Consider the following 21,387-nt stretch of genomic DNA (forward strand, 5'->3'; position numbering starts at 1 on the left):
TTGCAGGGTTTGCATGATTTAAGTCATTTTATTTTTATCAACATTTTTTTACAGCATAATTTAAAAATGCTTTTTTGTGGTTGGGATTTTTTTAAAAGTCTGATTTGATTAATATTGTTAGGTTTTTTCTGGAATAATAACAAGTATGTAATTATTATTTGATGTAAATAATGTAATAACAAATAATGATGCAATTAATGGTAATATTAATAATTAATGTTATAATAGATGTAAATTATTATTCGATGGTCAATAGAGACGAAATGTAAAGAAAAAAGCTGTGACGTAAAATTTTTAAATATATAATTTTTTAAAAAAAAATAATTTGCTTTTTTATAAACATATTTCAATTATACCCATTTTGTTCAATGTTAATTTAAATACAAGTACTTTTAAAACTTGTTAAATGATGTAGTTGGTTCACATATAATGTTACCCCCCAAAAAACTTGTCTTAAATGTATCATAAGGTTACTATAACTTAAAGGAGCATCGCTTTTAGTTTTAACTATTTTATTTGTAATAATAGTTACATTCAAGAGATTATAAAAGCTGAGAATATTAAGAAAGGATGATAAATAAATATTATAGATAAACACTGTTAAATATTTAATAATGAAATATTTCACATGAAAAAACTATCCTGATAATTTTTATTCCTTTAATTATGACAACTAAAGAAATCTGGATGTTCAATGATAATTAAGGATCTTATCTGTCATATGATTTTGTCTCTCAATGCATTGACAACAGTGAGAAACTAATTTTTTCATGTTATAAAGCAATACGATTATCAATAATTCGAGAGACAAGTCTTCAGTGAGCTTTTCTCTCTGGATATGGCACGAAATGCCAGCTCAAGAAATGTACCTTTTCAATGTTCAACCTGGTTTGCCGCTCTACAGGGAAAACCTGTAAAATACGGGGAATTTAAAAGTCTCGTAAAATGCAGGTGATTTTGTTTCTTATTTTCGTCTTTTAAAAAAGGGTTACCACTCAAAGCGTAATCTATGGGACATTTATATAAATTCGACGATTGGATAAATTTGACGATATATTATAAAAATATAGAATATTTATTATATCAGGTATTATAATAATTAGAACAAATTATTAGATGCACTGTAGTGTTTTAATAATGACATGTTTTGCTCGAGTTTGTATGCAATACTTTTATATTTAAACATACATGTAATGGTTTTTTGTTCGGGAGATTTTTTATATACTTCCTATTTGTTCTTATTTTTAATGTATTGCATTACAATGTTAGCCAATTGATACACGAAAGTAAACAAGGGCAAACCGGTTTCAGTCGCGTAAAACAATAAAGCTGTGTAGTATTACCTGATAATTAAGATTTTACACAGAGTCTTTTTCAGTGTCTAAGAATTTGACCAGGGTCAGTATGATATAGATAATTACGAAATCTTCACGTTCTATGACTCAATCTTTTTAGGGGGTGATCACAAATTTGCTAATTAATTTTTTTAAAATTTCCAAAGGCGGAGAACTTGACTTAAAGGGGAAAAAAGACATGAACAAAAAAAAGAAAGAAAAAAAGTCATTGTCTCCAATAACGCTCGACCAAGGAACTCTCAGGAAGTGCTCTGCAGTGTGAAATATGATGACCATCCATAATAACGTGATCCCCACAGAAATAACAAAGCTAATTAATTAATGCAGAAGATATTTTGAAATCCAATCATTGAATCAAAAAAATTTTCAGGGTATTTTTTTAGTACTGTTTGTACAATGTTTTGTTAAATGCATTGATCAGTCCTCAAATTTATAACTAAGTCCATTATCCATTTACCACCTTTATTCAAATGATTAAATCATTCCTTTTCAATCCTCAATGCACAATTTCTAAATTCCAGTTATATACAGTGCATAAACTTCAAGTAGAACTCTCTACCTATGGCAACACTGCGCATGCTTTCACCATTAGCGTGTGGAGAGTCATAGGAGAAGGAAGTATGCTAGTTTCTGCATCGATTTTCCTATAAATTTAAAAACTTTTAAGTTCGGGAACTGAAAACTACATTGAACAAAGTTACAAGAAAAAACGTCGTGGAAATTTTAAGAAAATATTTGTGACAATTAAATACGAAAAATATTAAGAAAGGGGAAAATATCGTAGTAAATTCCTATACAACCGAGGGGAGGTTCAAGACATGGAACCGGTCTTCTTCCCATATGGCTTATTCGAGCGTTGTGATAGCGAATAAAAGACGCAGACAAGCATTCATTTTCATATATAGATTCATGGAGTCCATGAATCTTAATAAGAAAATCTATATATGAAAAAGAAAATGGTTGTCAAAAAGCTTCTTTCGATATCAATTATAAAGCACTCACGTTTATTATTTTTATTATATATATATTTTAACGCATGATAGTATTTTACTAGCATATACTTTTGAGCCGTGTTGGCTCAGAGGATAGAGCACTCGCCTCCCAATGAGCTGAACCGGGTTCGAATCCCGGCGAAGGCTGGTTTATTCAAATTCTGCACCGACCACAGTACTGACGTAAAATATCCTCACTGGTAGACGGATTATGGGTTAGAGTCCCCATGACGTCGCGCTAACCGTGGAAGGTAATCGTGGTTTTCCGTTCTATGTAACGCAAATGCGGGTTAGTTAAATCAAAAAGTTCTCCACGAGGGCAAATTTCTCCCAGTACTCAATCCAGGTGTTCCCTTGTCTTCTGGATTGGGTTCAAAATTACAAGGCTACCGAGTTGAACATTGGTAGTCGTAAACCCTAAATTGTGTCGGCTGTTCAACGATGGTTATAAAATAAAATAAAAGCGCATACTTTGAATAATCTTTCGATTAACTGCTAAAAGCAAGTTGTACCTTATTAAAATGCTTTAAAATAGTTGTAAAATGCCTTAATATAGACTTACCTCTAAAAAAATCGACAGCTGTGTCTTGTTTGATAATCGGTTGATAATGTGTAGTTTTTTCTTAAAGAATCTAATTCGTGGTTTATGAAAGGTCCTTTTTCTGGTGTAATTGAAAGAGGAATACTGTAATTAGTTTCATTCCAATGTAACAGTTCTGTAACACAAGAAAAGTTTAGTGAATGTTTTTAAAATACTTAAGTGTCTGCCTTGGAAGCCGATTAAAATTTTTATTCGTTCGACAATTAAAATCCTAATTGAATATGCTTCATACTTCACAAAATAAAAACACAGAATTTTAAAACATATGGTGAATGAAAATCTGTAACATTGAATTTCGAATTTAAAAAATGAAGAAGAAAAGAAAAAGATTCTAGAAAAGCACTTTAGGGTAATCATAATCTTTTCTAATAATGATTTTATCTCTAATCTTAACTATCATTTAATCATAACTCAGGTCATTTTACTATCGTTTTAAGTACAATCCCAGAAAGCATGAAACCGCCAACGTTGTGTCGGAATTTTTTTTTTTTTTACTGACACGAAAATGTTTGTACTAAAAACCTTTTTTCAATTGAGCAAAAATATTGGAGTTTCAAACTTTTCATTCTAAAAGGATTAAAAATTATTTCTTAAAAAACATTGTCCCTTAGGTAAAATGGTCACTTAGGTCCATCATGACATTTCAGCTGACATCACACTAGCGATAGGATCAAATTGCATCATCCATTAAAATTTCATGACAAGGTGGATTTTAGCTGAGGATACAAGACTTTGCGAAAAGAAACTTTATAATTACCTAGTTTTAAGATTATTTTCACCTTGAGACTAGCTTTGTTAAAGGATTTTTCGCTCTTAAAAACCCTAAGCCAATCTCACTTTGCGGTTTTTATATAGAAGGTTGTTTTCCAAGGTTACGGTAATGTGCATAGAATAAATAGAGCAAATTGTCTCAGATCTCGTTTTAAGGTTAGAAGATTTACACGTAAACCGCATTACAAACCTTCTTAGGTTCACATTAAAAGGTTTTTGCTTTGTGGAAATAAACATTTTGCTACCTGGGTAAACTGTGACTATTATAATTGAGAAAATCAATTAAAACCTTCATTGCTTACCTCTGTCGCTTGTTTCAAGGGGAACATAGCCATTGAAATCCCAGCATGGCTTTGTTTGCTGCTTGCCGATTTGGCTATATTCAATGTTCTGATGCTTTCTGTCCGCTATTATCTTCTTAGAAGTGTTATTGATCAAGCTTGACTTCGAATGTTTTATTTCCCTCTCAAAGCACCTTTTTGAGTCGATCATAAAACAGGATGTTGCAGATTTGAAGCTGTTGAAACCATACTTTTCTTTGCCAGAAAATGTAATGAAAAATATGCGCATTAGGCGTTACGAAATTTTGTCACAGTATATTAATATTGTTTAAAAATATTATGCCCGATTTAAATACATAAACGTTATCGAAATCTAATCGGTCAGGCGGGTCTAAAAATATCAAAACCCCCTTCATTGCCTGACATAATTTGGTAGTGGCTTTTCTTGTAATAATAGTTTTTTAAGTCCTTTTTGTTTTCTCCGTCAATGAAGCAGGATTTGAGGTTTTCATATCTTCCGATATATATATATATATATATATATATATATATATATATATATATATATATATATATATATATATATATATATATATATATATATATATATATATATATATATATATATATATTGCTTTGGTTGGTAATGTTGTTTTTTAAGTAAGGGCCGTTTTGTTGTGTGCACTAATAGTCGCAACGAGTACTTGTGTCGTGTCCCGGAGCACAAAAACCGGTTGTTTGGAACAACTGCACTTAGTTGCAGCAGTGTAGGTAAACTGTACGGTTCAGTTCTGTGTCTTTAAAATGTTCAAATTTACAGTAATCAATTATTGGAATCACGGTTACAGCTGTAATAAAATTTTTTAAATGCTGTAATTATGATTACAAGTAATAGATTACTGTAATCGACTATCGTAATCACGATTACAGCTGTAATAAAAGTTGTAATCATGATTACAAGTAATTGATTACTGCAATCAAAAAATTTAATCTATTACTTTTTTGCCCAACTCTGATTGCGTCGAACCATAATTATTCCTTTAAGACAGTGGTCGCCAAAGTGGTCTATATAGACCCCCAGGGGTCTATTTAACAAAAGCGGGGGTCGATATGAGACAGGGGGGCGAATGGGGGTCGATCCGAATCGGAAGGGTCGATTGTGGATCGAGAAAAAAAAAACAGTTCTCAATACGCAAATCATACATACCTAATTAAGTATGCAAAATTTGTGAATTTTTTTTTATAATTGACTCAATATCAGTTTCTTTATGAAACATAAATTAATAAACGTATATTTATTGGGGTGAAACATGTATTTACGTACCACCGCGCAGTGGCACGAACTCAGGGCAGTTTATAAGTCATATGCACATGTGCACTTGTCCAAATGTAACGTGTGACGAGCATTGACGTTACAAATGCAAATATCATACGCAGTTTCAGCTATCTTAGCAAACTGTGTTGAATATTTGCAGTGTCATTATTAAAACTTTCATAGTTTTAGATAATTAGTTATTGTTTCGATAAAACCATTCGTTTGGTTTAGATATCAATTTTAATTATCAATGCACAAAAAAGAAGGTAAGCATTAATGATATGGATTAGTACAGCCCGCGACAAAACTATAGCACCCTTTGTATTTTTTTACGAAAATTGCAAAATTGACCAATTTTGACGAAAATTAAAATTGACCAATTTTGAATCCAATATAGCGAACCTTGCAAAAAAAAAAACACCAGGCACACCCATCTCATTGATCAAGAAGCACCTTAGTTACTTTACTTATTATATCTACTTATGCATGATTACTTATTATTTAATAATAAGGTATTTAAATTTCAATACTAATATATTTTTCATAAAACTATTGTTACACAATGTACTATTACTTTAATAAATGTTTAAAATCATAAAATAAATGTACACAGTATCTAATAGAGTTTTATTTTAATTAATAGAAAATTACTTTTGTGGGGGTCGATGGAGATTTCGAAAAATTATATAGGGGTCGATGATCAAAAAAGTTTGGCGACCCCTGCTTTAAGATGTTGTTCTGCTCATAAACGAAACTTTTGTTTTATTGATCATTATTTCTGTAATTTAATTATAAGAAAAGTTTATTGGAGAGATAGGATTAAAACAAAAGGATTTATATGAAAAATGATATGATAAAAAATACCTTTGGTTTTGATGTGCTTGTTAAGATTCGAGAAAATCAAATTCTGTTTCTCATTCATTCTTCTGGTTTCTACAGCCAACATCAAATATTCTTGAATAAATGTCACCCAAAAGTGCAAAGTTACTTGAAAGAAAATTTTTTGAACTTCAGTGACACAGTTGGAATGCAACAAATATAGAATGGAAACTCTAAACAGAATAAAAACGGCATTTATATTTCTTTATTTTTTACCAACAATTTCTTGTTACCAGTGTGTCTGCTGTCAATTTAAAATCCAGATTATTTTTTTAAAAAAAAGAAAAACAGGGTTCGATACTCGATATTTTTAAACTTAATCAATTTTTAAGAATATGCTCTTTGTGTAAGACACTGTAGAGTATCTACCACTACAGAAATACAATTACAATTCACTGGTATATAAGACATGTTAACTCGAATCTTCTCATAGATGAAGGCTGACATTGTCGATAACAACTATCCCCACATTGGTGACCCGGACGTGATGCGAACACGCCAATCCTGACAGAAACTCCCACTTCGGTTTGAACACGCCTAATAAGATGGGTGGTTCACATTGAACAGATGACTTGCTACTTGTGACTGCGACATTATCCACATCTTCGCGCTGTTGCTAGTCAATCTCTATCACACACAACGTCAGCCCGTATACACTCGACTGCTAATGGCAACACTGGAGCGACACAGCTCAGACGATCAGCAGTCAAAAGTACGGAGATCTTAGTACAGTTCTCCCGACTTCTCTCAAAAATAGCAATGAATCAACCAGTGGTATCCTTTCATCGAATTATTTTAAAAAACACACACACACACGCACGCACACACACAGATATATATATTTATATATATAACTAGACAAGTCAGTTAAAGTATATAATAGATGGAAAAGTGAGTCCTTTACCTAGTTATTCTATGAAATAACTAATGATAGACATTTAAAATGAAAACTGTTCCAAAGTTATTTTATAAATTAATTGATCATAAACAGTTAACATCTGACAAAAATACATTTTATCCCTATTGCGGATGATTAATTGATAAATAATTAGGAAAAATATTTCTTGATAATCTAACATGTTAAACGCTAACCATCTAATACACCGCCTAAACGCATCGAAATGAAAACGTTATTGCTAAACAGCTATTAGCGATTCAAAACTGACTAAAAGCAGCTTGGACCGGTTCAAAGAGCTTTCGAGTCCCGTATTTTATACTTTTAGGATCGTATTATTCTATAGAATACCTAGTTACTCCATGAAATAACGTAACGTAATATATGTGTGTGATAACATAACTGTGACAGAAAAATTAGACTTACTGAAGTGATCTGATTGATTTTCCGAAAGAAGGTGAGATAGTCTGTTTAGCGTGTACACCCACAAAAGTAGGAACTCCTCTTCTTTATCACTCTCTGCTCCGACATTTTCCTTTCAAAAAAGACATCGTGAATGACCGAAATCAGGAGAATGTCCACTTTTACCGGTCAACAATCACATAGTCGCTTCAGTGAATGTCCGAAATATTTGATACTAATTTATTCGTTGATATTATATTTATTCGATATTTTAATATCAGCTGAGAATGGATTAGAAGAAACATCAGTGTTCGAAGTACCGGGCAGTAACACTGAACCTTGAAAAAACATCGGTGTAGGTTATCCCGGGCAAATGTATACCCTGTATCTTAAAAAAACATCAGTGTAGGGTATACCGGGCAAATGTGTATACCCAGCATCTTAAAAAAACACCAGTGTAGGGTATACCGCGCAATTGTATACACTGAATCTTAAAAAACCATCAGTGTAGGGTATACCGGGAAGTGGAATTAAACCTTAAGAACCATCGGTATACCGGGCAGTGGAACTGAACCTTAAAAACCCATCAGTGAAGGGTATACCGGGTAGTTGCAGTTAACAAGACCTAGTATATTAACAAAAGTGATTGTCAACATTCATCAGCGGAAGTCAACCCATTTCAGACATTCACAGTAACATACATATCACAGGATAAAGTGTCAAAAAAAGCAATTACTAAAATCTGCGAAATAATTACACTATACAAAATATTTAGTTTTCTTAGAGAAAAAAAAAAACAATATTGTGTGCATTCTAAATGTCATTTTGTTACATTATGTTTTATTTTATTTTATAACCGTCGTTGAACAGTCGACCCAATTTTGGGTTCACGACTACTAACGTTCAACTCCTCGTAATTTTGAACCCAATACAGAAGACAAGGGAACTCCTGGATCAAGTATTGGGAGAAATTTGCCTTGGTGGTGGACTTTTTTGATGGAACTAACCCGCATTTGCGTTACATGGAGAGGAAGACCACAAGAGCCTTCCACAATTAGAGTTGACGGCAAAGGGACTCTAACCCATGACCCGTCTAACCCTGAAGATATTTCGCATCAGCACTGTGGTCGGTGCAAGCTGGATGCGAAATTCGTTTTGACCAGCCATCGCTGGGGATTCGAACCCGGTTAGGGTCATTGGATGGCGAACGCTCTATCCCCGGAGTCATTGCGGCTTTTACGTTATGTTTGCTGGAACTATGTTATTTTTTAAAAATTCATTATGCTTCATAAATATGTTTTTGCTTTCTTCCGATTCAACTTTTAAATTTTGAAGCCTAATGTGCAATTTATAACGACTTACATATATACAGAGCTTCTGAAAATATATATTTTAGATGACAATTATGGATAATTCTGAAACATAAGCTAAAACGTTTTTTGAGAACAATTAAAAGATCAAATAAAAAAATTAAATCCAATCAAAACCTAAAAAATAATCTTTATGTTTCTCTTTTTTAATCTTTCATACGTATTTGCGTTTATATGTATTGGGATCTAATTCCCCGAAAAATTTTAACGGTTATCTCGCCTGGTGACGCATGCGTACAACAATTTTCATAGATTTCAATCTCCCTTTTCTTTACCTGGTATATGTTGTTTAAGATAACGACATCCAAACATTCCATTAATTGTTCGATATCGATGACCTTTTCTAAGAGATTCATGACGTCACATTCAACTATAAACAATAAAATTAATTATTTTATTCGAGAGAAAAAATTTTGTTATTTATTAATTATTTAAAACTATTTAACAAAAAGAGAAATTATATGAATTATTCCAGCGGACATTGAAATCATCATTTGTAAAATGTTAAATATATTTATGTATATATAATATTTAAGAGAATGATAATTTTATTTCTGTTTGTAAATTATTAAATAATAATGTTAAATTTTTAGATGGAAATTAAAAAAAAAGTCACGAAACGGAAAATTAAAAAGCCCTAACAGCATATCATTTCCTTAAAGCGTGAAGAGGACCACTCATAATTACTTTTTAATTGTCGAAGATAAATTTAGTGTTCACGGACCACCTTTAATTTCACAGGAAAACAGTGAATATATATTTTCGGTTCGCAAACAAAACAAAATATGATTTAACTCAAACAATTAAGCTCATACAAAAAAATATCTCCGTAATGAGTTACGAAAGTTAACTACATGTAACTCAACCTAATGCATTAAAAGAAAGTAGTAAGTATATATACTTAAATTTGTATGACGATACTGGGCATTGCAAAACTGACCGATTGTTCGAAAATTAAATTAAAACCTGCAGTTTTATTATTATTTTTTTTAAAAACTAGAAAATTATTCTTGCTAAGTTTCAACATTCGTCCATTGTTCGACAAGGTATACCAATCGATACCTCTCTGCGGGCTGATAAAATCTGTAATACAATGGATGCTTGAAACAGAAACAAGCTTCCTAAAGCCGGAAGAAATTTAGAAAACTTCCGGTGTATCCCTCCGCTTATGGTGTGCTTACAAGGCGATTAGTGAACAGGCTTAATATTCTATAGGGAGTTTCACTATTGTGTTTAAATTTGAGCCTAATTTTACTATTCATAAAACTTTTTTGAAATTTATGAAATTCTAACAGGTAAAAAGAAGGAGCCTAAAAAAATTGAACAAAATTAATATCAAAAAATTAAAAAATTGAACAAAATTAATTTTTATTATTGTGATTCGTGTTTAACTTATCGCGTAGTTTCATCATTTGTAAAAATTCCCTGTACAGTTAAAAAAATTTAACTGGTGGTGAGTCTAAAGAGAATTTAAGAAAACTAATATAGAAACACAAGTGTAAGGTTTGCCTTATTTTGAGTGTTATCCCTTATTTGGCTATAGTTGTGCAAATATCACCAATTGTAATTTTTAAGATTGCATCATAGAATGCTTGCGAAGTTTTCCGAATACAGTCGTTGTTTCTTTCATTGAAATTTAAATTAAAAGAACACGTTATTTTGAAAACACTACAATTATAAAAATATTTGGCGTGCTTTTTCAAACTTACCCAGAAAGCATGTAACCTTACGGCAACCTTGTGTCGGAATTTTCTTTTTATCGTCCCGAAAACTTTGTACTAAAAACCTTTTTTCAATTGAGCAAAAATATTGCTGTTTCAAACCTTTCATTCTAAAAGGGTTAAAAAATTTTAACACCTTTTTTAAAAAGTATTGTCACTTACGTAAAATGGTCACTTAGGTTCATCATGACGTCACACTAGCGATAGGATCAAATTGCATTGTCCATTAAAATTTCATGACAAGGTGAATTTTAGCGGAGCATGCAAAACTTTGCGAAAAGAAACCTTATAATTATCTAGATTTAAGATTATTTTAACCTTAAGACTAGCTTTATTCAAGGTTTCTTATTACGCTTGGAAACCCTAATACAACCTCTATTTAAGGTTTTTATATAGAAGGTTGTTTTCCAGGTTTTTGGATCATGGGTAGGGCCCTATAAATTATGCGGAAATTTTTTAAAAATTATGCGGCTAGGATGCGGTGATTTTTAAAAATTATGCGGCAAGGATGCGGTGTCTTTTAAAAATTATGCATGCAGGTTGCGAATGACCCAGAAAGCAATTGAAACTAAAAAAAAACTCTCTTAAAAAGTTCAACTTTCTTTCCTGTTTTAATAAAAAAAAATTTCAATGAATACAGTAAAGATTTCAACTAAATTACCTTCTTATGTATTGTACATCCATTTTTTGCATCAGAACAATTATTAAAGTTTATTAAAATGGAGAGAAGTTAGTCTAGAAGCTGCGTTTTCTTTCTAACTCTGTCTTTGTTTTGTAAAAATTTGGCCGTAGCAGGATACAGCTCTTTCATAATCTACTGAATTAGGAAGCACTGAGAGCACTTGTTTTGCTTTTTCTGTAAGTTCTGGAAATCTCTCTGAGACTACCTCTGAATTCCAGAATCTAATTAAGTCCTGGTTTGAACATTCTTTTACATATTCTTTGTAAGTAGCATACTCGAGTTTTATATCTTGACCACTCATTCCTGGAATATTCTTGAATACATCGTCGTCTTCAATATTGAGGTTGACTATTTGTTCTGGATCGAAAACTCGAGCAGCTTTCAAGAAGTTTAATGCAGGTTGACTAAACTTGGGCCCGCGTTTTTTGAATAAGTCTAGTTCTGGAGAGTAGTAAGTATTCAACTTTGCAATTGTTTTGTGAAACACTTCTTGAAGAAATACGTTGCGTGAATCTTTTCGTGAGTATGATGCCTGAGAATTACATCGAAGTTTAGACCGCAGATCAAAAATCTTATTGTAAGCTTTGTGAATAGATACACCACATGTTTCGAAAAAGAGAAGAGTATCCATTAATATCTGAGCGTGTTCTGCAATGAAAACTGATTCTATGTAAACTGAAGATGATGGCGACCTATTGAAGATGATGGCGACTGATAAGAAGCTATGTGCAGGGGGGGGGAGATTCTTGGAAAGATCTGACCACCTGACGAAAAAGATTCTTGGAATTGAAAAAGAAGATATATTTCAATTGAAAAAAACCCTTAAGGAGAAATTTATCTGGTAAACGAATACATTTTGCTGAAAAATAAAAATTATACAGATATGCTGCGATTACGTGGAAAATTGTAAATTATGCGGATAATTGTGAATTATGCGGGTTTCCGCATCTTCCGCATCTTCGCATAATTTATAGGGTCCTAATCATGGGTAATGTGCGTAGAATAGAGCAGTTTGTCACAGATCTCGTTTTAAGGTTAGAAGGTTTACACGTAGACTACGTATAAAACCTTTTTAGGTTTACATTAAGAGATTTTTGCTGAGTGAAAATAAACCTTATTTTGCTATCTGGGAAGTAATTTTGCCCACAGACTGCATCATGTTTCTTTTTTCCGAAAACGCTATGATATTTAAAACTTTGTCAGCACCTTCATCTGTTGACTAACTTAGGGCTGTACCAATATCCAACCACAGTAAACCATCGTCGGTCATTTTTGGGCACCCGATACTTTACCTTTATTTGGCGAGTCATTACACTTTGGCGCTGTTTTTATGAAATGGTTTCTTTCGTATGCTTCCAGATTTAAAATCTCATTGTAAAGTGATTTCAGAGGTATCTGGCTTAAAATTGGTCTGGCAACCTAAAGATAAAAAAGAGTATTTTTACAAAATGGCAGTACTTGATCAAAGCCTTCTAAAAATATGCTTTTAAGTTAAAATTCCTTTATGCTTAAAATTAAATAATCACATTACCTTACTCTATGGTACGTAAATGGTTTAAAAATAAGGGAGGAAAAGTTATTAAAATTTGATCAATCATATGTTTAGGGTATCCAAAATTAAGCAAACTTTTTATTTTTTTTTATTTATTTCATTATTGTTTATTATTTTTATTATTATTTATTTATTTTTAAATATTTTTCATTACAAATGAGATTTTGCATAAATACGATGTTTAGTCTAAGTTTATGTAACAAAGTTATAAGTAAGTTTATGCATAACAGAGCATGCATTTTTGTTAAGAATTTCCCGTTTTGTTTAAAAAATTTTCTTTACAAAAGTGCCGTATGACGCAATTATACCACCAGCTACAATCTCACGTCATAATCGTAGAACGGAATTTTTTTTATGCGTCAACAATCAATGGAAAAAACAATCATTGGAAAAAGCAATAAAATGAACTTGCGGCGCCATCTGTCAGAAAATCTATGAACTAAAACGAAAAAATCTGATAGAAAAAACGTATGCAGTACGACAGAAATCTGAAGCAATTAATTATTATTTTTTTTCTTATTTTATTTCAATCTTCAGTGTTTTCTTTCAGAGAAAACTTAAACCCTGTATTTTCAATGAATTAGAAATCGTTTATGGATGGTTGATCGTGTAAAGCTTGGCGCAGATGACGTTGGAGGTCAAAATTCGCCATAAAACTTCCGGGTTACTATTTCCGACTGATTTTTGCGTCTAAACTGGAAGAAACACGCCATCCAATTTTATTATACTTGTAGTGCTTTCAACATAACGGGTTTTTTTTTAAATTTAACTTCCAACGAAACAAACAACAAAAGAATTCGGAAGAGTTCGCATAAGCTTCCCACAATGATACCTAAAAATAATAAAATACGGCATTATTTTACGCAAATACTGCCAAATAAGGGATAACACTAAAAATATGGCAAACCTTACACTTTATTTATGCTGTGATATTAATTTTGTTCAATTTTCGTTTAGGCTCGCGACAAGTTAGAATTTCATAAATTTCAGAAAAGTCTTATGAATAGTAAAATTAAGCGCTAATTTAAACACAAATCACAATATTAGAACTTCCTGGAATATTATAAGCTTGTTCACACATCGCCTCGCGAGGCGTAACATAAGCGGAGGGATACACCTGGAAGTCTTTTTAAATTTCTTCTGGTTTTATGAAGTATATCATTATTTACATTCAGTCAACCATTCATTCTAGTGGAATGCGTGATTGAAATTAGATATATACTCACTTGTGAGAAATGAAGAAGAGCTACATGCCGTTTCAAAGCGGCGCAGAATCTTTTGGCTGTTTCCATTTTGATAGATTTTAAAGAGATAGGCATGTTTTCAAGTGCGCATGTCAGCCATATCTGCCAATGAGAAGCCACATTTTGAATATCTCGCAGTAACCTAAAGATTTAGGATATATTCAAGTAAACTTGTGTTGTTAATGAATCAATAACACACATATTTGTATATATTTATTTTATTACCCCACCTGTGTTCACATTTCGTCAATTCTGGCATTTACAGAGCAGATTTGTTGGCCACTCTTTCAGGGGTATCCTATTAGGTGGTCCAACGTTTCTCTCACAGTAAGGACAGATAGAATGAATGATCATCTATGCCCTACCCGGGATTCGAAACAAGAACCTTTCTGATGCAAGGTCGGTTCTCCGATTTTTTCACCTTTCGGCTTATTTATTATTATTGAGTCGGTATCATTTATATTTGTTATTAGCCGACCAGTCTGTGTAGGGGGCAGGGAACTGTCCTTGCATCAGAAAGGTTCTGGGTTCGAATCCCGGGCAAGGCATGGATGTTTCTTTCCCTCTATCTGTGTTCTATGTCCTTTCTCCTTTGTGTGTGAATGTGACCCGCCCTATAAACGGGTTGTGGTAGTGTGACGTGGTCGACGCTGTTCCACCGCCGTGGCTTCGCCACAGGTGCCCACTGGGTAACGAAAAGAGAATTAGCAGTTCTGGCACTTTCTGTGGCCAATGGACAATAGCTTCAAGTGCCCGCCATTAAAAAAAAAAAATATTTGTTATTATTAAGCGTCCATGTAATTCAATTGTACTTGGGAAAAAAATTAAACTTAGGAATACAGAATGTGGAACACAATATTCAATAAGCAATTCGTAATGTTACTTATTAATAATGTATAATGATAACTGTGATGCCACAATAGGGATTACATATTTCCAAGCTGTTAAACTTTCTTTAATTTCTCAGACTTTTATTTTTTTAATCATTCTTAATTGAATTGTAATTAAATCAAATCAATTAATTAATTTTTATTACAATTTATTAAAAGCGAATAGAAAATATTTTATTCTTTTCTTATTGATTAATGTAGCGGATAACTTTTTACTTCTATACAAATGTAAGACTCATTAATTCACTGGGGCGACTAATCGAAAACAAAAATCTATTTATAACTCTTTATTTCTCACCACAAATATGTTTCAGTTATACTAATTCTCACAGTCTTGTTGGCAATTTACGATCGTCAAACTAATTTCAAATTTAATATTAATTATAGGGGTTGGCTTTATTTTTGGCGATGTTATCTTTCGATAAATCTCCAACCTTGGGTTTTTTCCCATGCTCCTAACTGTCCGTTGGGAACAATTAATTCACTTTTCAATTTCCAATTTTTGGCAACTGGGGGTGCCTTTTTGGGCATCCCTGTCCCAACCGTAAAAATGAAATGCTAACAAAAATTCTCGATGTAAACGAATGATTTTATCTTAATCCTTTTAAGGGATTTATTTTCTTTATAAATTTTATATTTTTGAATTATGGTCATTTTCAATAATTGATAAATAAATTTTTCTTAAGCGATTTTATTTATTTCTCTGAGACAATAATCATTTTGTTACATCCAAATTAAGATGCATCTGCAATTTTCAAAAAGTCAATAATGCTACCTGTACATATCCACTAATTAATTTAAAACGATCACCATCACAACAATAACATTATTTCATGTAACAGTACAAATTGGAAACAGATTTTATCTAACAGTTCTATTAAGCAGTTTATATAAAGTTTTATAAAACCGATACAGATTGTTAGATTTATATCTAGAGCATTCACTCTCATTTTTTATCATATTTATTTATTATTTTCTTTTTGTTACTTATTGAACTAAGTTAAGCGCGAACTTATAAATTAAAAATCTCAAGGGGATAAATGTTTCTACAATAAGGGATTAATAGTCATTATTTTTTTTTTTTTAAAGAAGTGAAAAAATTTGCGAAGAAAAGCGTTTAAATACCAATAACAATAACTTTCGAACAAACTAGAATTTTGAAGAAAAAAATATATCGTGTTAAGTTCATAAATGAAAATGAATTCAACTCGGTAGCTGAATTTTTGTAGCCTTCAGAGTGACCCGTTTGATTTTTTTTTTTATTACAAGTTCAATATTTAATAACTATATCGAAATAATTACTAGACGTTAATATTTTTTCCAAAGTACTATTCTGCATTATTTCTAATTTTAGCAAGGCAAAATGTTACACAACACCCAAAAAAGCGGTAAATAATTTTTAATATCGAGGGACATTTATCAATATCATTTAGTCTGTATTTTGATTGTTTTCAGTATTAAATTTATTTTATAAATGTTTTTATTTTAAAATTTTTTTTGCATTGTAAAATAACAACACGTATTGAAAACTAAGGCGAAAATATTGTGCGGTTTTGAAGATAACTTCTCCAGACCAAAAGTCTAGGGCTGTTGAGCGAGAGCACATTTCTAATGGAGGAATGAAGGTGTCGATTGGTTTACTCACGCCAAGATTAAGAAAAAACAATTCACCCCACATCCCTATTCAAAGTGACTATTCCTCGAAACCATGGTATCCACTTCGACGCGAGATTGACGTCGGAAGGAGTTCTCTTGATAGCTACACTATACTCACTTTTCAGGAATTTCAATGATTTCAGACGGAATAAGAATATCAATCAGCGTCTATAATAATAAATATAAAACAACAAGGGTTATGATATTTATTTTATTGTCAACATGAATCACTAAAAAAAAAAAAAAAACTTACCCGATGCAATATCGAATCACAAGCAATCAAAACATCAGTGGTCAATTCATATTCGAATATAGACAGTAGGTGATTCGGAAAACCTTGCCAAAAATGAAGTAGAAACAAACGGATCTATGGCGAAAATAATATTCGTTAAATATCCAAATAAATATATACAATAACAAGCTTCCTAAAATCGGAAGAAATTTAGAATATTTCCGATGTATCCCTCCGCTTATGTTATGTTTACGAGGGGATGAGAGAACAGGCTTAATATTCTAGGAAGTTTTAATAGTGTGATTTGTGCTTAAATTTACGCATAATTTTACCAGTCATAAGAGTTTTTTGTAATTTATGAATTCTAACAAATCGCGATCCTAAAACCAAAGTTAACCCTTTGTCATATTTTGGGGAGCATCGTAGCAAGTTTGCGTGGTCTTACAAATTGATTTGTTGTTTGTTTCGTCGAAAGTTAGATACAAAGAACGCGTTACATTGAGCGACCTATCCCAAGAGCTACCACCACTTTCAAATTATTGATTGACATTATTTTTTTTATCTGTTGATTATTGAAGAACAGATTCCATTGATCATATAGTTCGTTTGTCGAATGAACTCCCTCCGCCAATCATCTGGAGCACTGTCAGTGACTATGGTTACGATGATTGAACTGTTTCCCTAAAGGTAGTAGCTGAATCAGAAATCTGGAAGTGCATTTCAAAGTAATTTAAACAAAATTCATTCATTCGTATTGGAGTAGAATGCATTTTTTTCACGCTGCATACCTTGCTTAGTTAAAACACTATTATTAAATGAGCAATAAGAAAATAAAAAAAGAAATTAATACCTCCTCAAAGTGTTCTCCTATTGTCACGTCCACAATGCATTGACAATGTATTCTGTACATATTGAGAAAAACTTTGAGCTAAAAAAGGGAGAGAGACTGAAACGATATTAACCGTAGATTAAAATTGTCTTTTTTTAAAAGAAAGAAAGAAAATGCATAACAAAAAAAGACAATAATTTTTAAATATAACATCCTAAGCCAGATGAAGTGGACAAAAGAGTTTATGCTCTTAAGTAGCGAATGAAGTCCAGAGAGAATGTAACCTTGCCTCGTATATGAATTTTCTTTTTATTGTCACGAAAATGTTGTAAAAACCTTTTTTCAATAAAGAAAAAATATTGTAGTTTTAAACCTTTCACCCTAAAGAGGATTAAAAACTGTAATTTAGAACTTTTTTTAAAAAGTATTGGGATAAATGTTCACTTAGGTCCATCATGACGTTTTAGTTGACGTCACACTAGTGATAGGATCAAATTGCATCATCCATTAAAATTTCAAGACAAGGTGAATTTCAGCTGAGCATACAAGACTTTGTGAAAAGAAACCTTATATTGACCCAGATTTAAGATTATTTACAACCTGAGACTAGTTTTATTAGGATTCGCGCATAAGAACCCTAAGTCAACCTCTATTTCAGGTTTTTATATAGAAGGTTGTTTTCAAAGGTTTTGGATTAGGGTATTGTGTGTAGAACAGAGCATATTGTCACAGATCTCGTTTTAAGGTTAGAAGGTTTACACATAAACAGCATAACAAACCTTTTTAGGTTTACATCAAATTGTTTTTGCTGAGTTAAAATAAACTTCACTTTTCTGTCTGGGCTAGTTTGTCCCAATTCTCTAGTTTGGGTTACAAGGTTCGAAGAGGTTACATTGATTGTCCGATTATAAAATAGAAAAATACCTTTCTTTGGTTCATGTTTGACGGAACATACAAATCCTCAACATCAGGAAACATAGGCAGCAAAGTTCCGATTTTCGAATTTATGACTTTGGTTCCCTGCAATATACACAAAAGTCTTTTCATAAATTAACAATTTAATTTCTTCCCAATTTAATTTTTTACTTTATTATCATTGACAAGACGCTTCATGGCTCTAAAAGGCAAAATTCTGCTACTTTTTAAATAATTGACGCAAATTGTTAATACTAAAAATGTATGGCATTTTTTTAAAATTGTTTCTCTAGACATTTCAAGGTTCATATCTAAAATGAAGGAATCAACTAAAGTTCTGAATATTGCAAAATATTCATGCTATACTGGTTTTAATAAATTAAGGCAAAACCACATATACTCTGAAAGTTAAGCATAGAATTTAATGAGGCAGGCACACATAATAATGTAAAAGAACATTGAAATATTAATCAGACAGTTATTTTGTTACAGAAATGTGTACGAAACACTTTTTAAAAGTTAAAATCACTATTTCCTTTTTTTACTCTGTAGTCCCAAATTCAACTTGAAAGAAGAAAAAAAAGTTTCAAATATGTTTTTACAAATTTCAAAACTTTAAATTTGCAAAATAATTCCTGGAAAACGGAATAAAAACATTGAGAGGATAAAGAAAAAAAAAAGGTAATCTGACGTCACACACACGTCTTGTGTGTGTGACGTCAGAAAGGAAGTCGCGGGATTTGACAGCAAATAATTTTAGACCCTGAAATAAAATATTCCCAGATTAATTTTAAAATTAAAAGGCAAATGAATGAACTCTAGTCTAAACAAACACATGTCATGGGTTTATAGTTTGAACAAAAGCAACATAAAGAAGAATTATGAAAAAATTATAGTGTAGTTTATCTAACACTTCAAAAATACAATTCCAATTCACTAGTATATAAGACATATTAAGTCGATTCTATGATGGGTTCATAGATGAAGGTTGACATTGTCGATAACTACCTGCCCCACTTTGGGCGTCATTTGGACGTGATGTGAACACGCTTACCTTGAGAGAATCTCCCACTTCAATTTAAACACGCCTGCTAAGATGGGTAGTCCAAATTGAACAGTTGATTTGCCACTTGTGACTGTATCATTGTACCCCTCTCGCACTGCTGCTACTCAGTCTCGATCACACTCGACGTTGGCCTGTGTACACTCGACTGATAATGGCAACATAGGAGCGACCAAGACCGTGAACTTAATACAGCTCTCATGATTAGCACTACGGTAATACAGCTTCTCCCGGCTTCTCCCAAAATCTATTACATCGAATTCTATTACAGATAAAATCCTAGTGGGGGAGTACTGTAGTGTATCTAACACTTCAAAAATAACAATTCCAATACACTAGTATATGAAGCATATTATAACTCGATTTTATGTTGGGGTACCTTTTCATAGATGAAGTGTCGATAGCTTCTCTCCCAACAATATTATCTTAAGCATAATTGCAAAATGAATATGATTGTTAAATGTTGACAAAAAAATTTAATTATGCTTACAATGAAATAAAAATAGTTTTTGTATTTATAAAATTTTTTCACTCCAGTCCCATTTTTCCTTACTTGTTTATTCACATGTCATAAAAATGTAGAGAAAAGTTGAAAGACACAGAAAGCAAACAATTTCCATTTTATCATTAATTGACAAGTGTTTTTTTGTTTTTTTAAAAAAAAGGAAGAGAATATTAAGTGCTATCGTCTAGATTTTCATGCTTCCCGATAAGCTCCCGGAACAAGTTTGTTTATCGGACTTGATCAGACAGCTTGGCGACATACCTGTCAGCGATATATCTTGCCAAATAAACACCGATTACACAAGAATATATTTCCGTTCTGATGCTTACAGACAAAGTTTGATTCACGTGTTGATTGATGAAAAAATTATGAAAAAGAAAATGTCACTTTTATTTATGTCATGATTTAAAAGCCAAAATTCACGCTTGTTTTTTCCCAGTTTGATTTCAGATTATTCACATCTTAACCTTTTCTTAAAAAAATCGACAATTCTTTTTAAATGGTTATACTGCACACACAATTAAAAAAGAAGAAAAGAATTCGGACATAAGTATTTTGCTTTTCTTTTTGCGAAAATATGGCAATGCAGAGCGAAAAAAAGTATGCTACATTTGCAATCCATGTCATTAACTTTCAGGCATTTCTGCTATTACGAAAAAAATTATAATACAGTGCCTAAATAATTTTTCAATACGATACTATTCAAATTTGAAAATTCCGTGCTATTATAAAAAAAACGGTGATATAGTACGCTAAACGAAAGAAGACATTCCGTTCTGCTATAAAAAAAATGGTAGTACAATACAGAAAAAGTGAATTACATTTCCGGTCAGTATTATTCGGCTTCGGGCATTTCGTACTATTATATAAAAAAAATGAGGAATATTCAGTACTATTTTGTTTTGAGTTGTTCTGGTAATATAGCCGTTTTACACACCCCTAAATGAAATAGAATTCGCTAAAATAGTATTATTTTCAAATCAATGTATATAATAAAGAGTCAATATATGCAATGACTATTTTCACAAAAAGTTTACTCGCCTTTCTTTCGTTGCTTGTTCTGGAAAATCTGAAAAAGAAATATATATATATATATATATATATATATATATATATATATATATATATATATATATATATATATATATATATATATATATATATATATATATATATATATATATATATATATATATATATATATATATATATATATATATATATATTCTATTTTTGA

The 21,387-nt window shown here is 31.6% G+C and overlaps 1 protein-coding gene across 11 annotated transcripts in view; it reads right to left on the reverse strand.

Moving 5' to 3' along the window:
- The window catches only part of LOC107452357 (DNA-binding protein RFX6), a 54,592-nt gene that overhangs the window by 18,933 nt on the left and 14,272 nt on the right, over positions 1–21,387 (reverse strand). For 2 of the 11 annotated variants that reach the window (XM_016068813.5, XM_016068815.4), the window contains exons 6-18: positions 21,192–21,219; positions 18,592–18,687; positions 17,689–17,766; positions 16,860–16,973; positions 16,725–16,774; positions 14,043–14,202; positions 12,557–12,683; positions 9,137–9,231; positions 7,516–7,624; positions 6,180–6,302; positions 4,022–4,255; positions 2,910–3,063; positions 496–911 (exon numbers count right to left, since the gene is read on the reverse strand). In XM_016068813.5, coding sequence (XP_015924299.2) covers positions 2,912–3,063; positions 4,022–4,255; positions 6,180–6,302; positions 7,516–7,624; positions 9,137–9,231; positions 12,557–12,683; positions 14,043–14,202; positions 16,725–16,774; positions 16,860–16,973; positions 17,689–17,766; positions 18,592–18,687; positions 21,192–21,219 — 1,366 coding nt within the window. In that variant the 3' untranslated portion in view covers positions 496–911; positions 2,910–2,911. Of the gene's footprint in view, positions 1–495; positions 912–1,784; positions 2,000–2,909; positions 3,064–4,021; positions 4,256–6,179; positions 6,303–7,515; positions 7,625–9,136; positions 9,232–12,556; positions 12,684–14,042; positions 14,203–16,724; positions 16,775–16,859; positions 16,974–17,688; positions 17,767–18,591; positions 18,688–21,191; positions 21,220–21,387 lie in introns of those variants that run through there. The other 9 variants (XM_087167303.1, XM_087167304.1, XM_016068816.5 and 6 more) reach the window with 8 other exon arrangements.

Source organism: Parasteatoda tepidariorum, chromosome 7 (genome assembly GCF_982258835.1).
Source record: "Parasteatoda tepidariorum strain Cologne lab strain chromosome 7, Ptep-v5.0, whole genome shotgun sequence".
Lineage (NCBI taxonomy): Eukaryota > Metazoa > Arthropoda > Arachnida > Araneae > Theridiidae > Parasteatoda > Parasteatoda tepidariorum.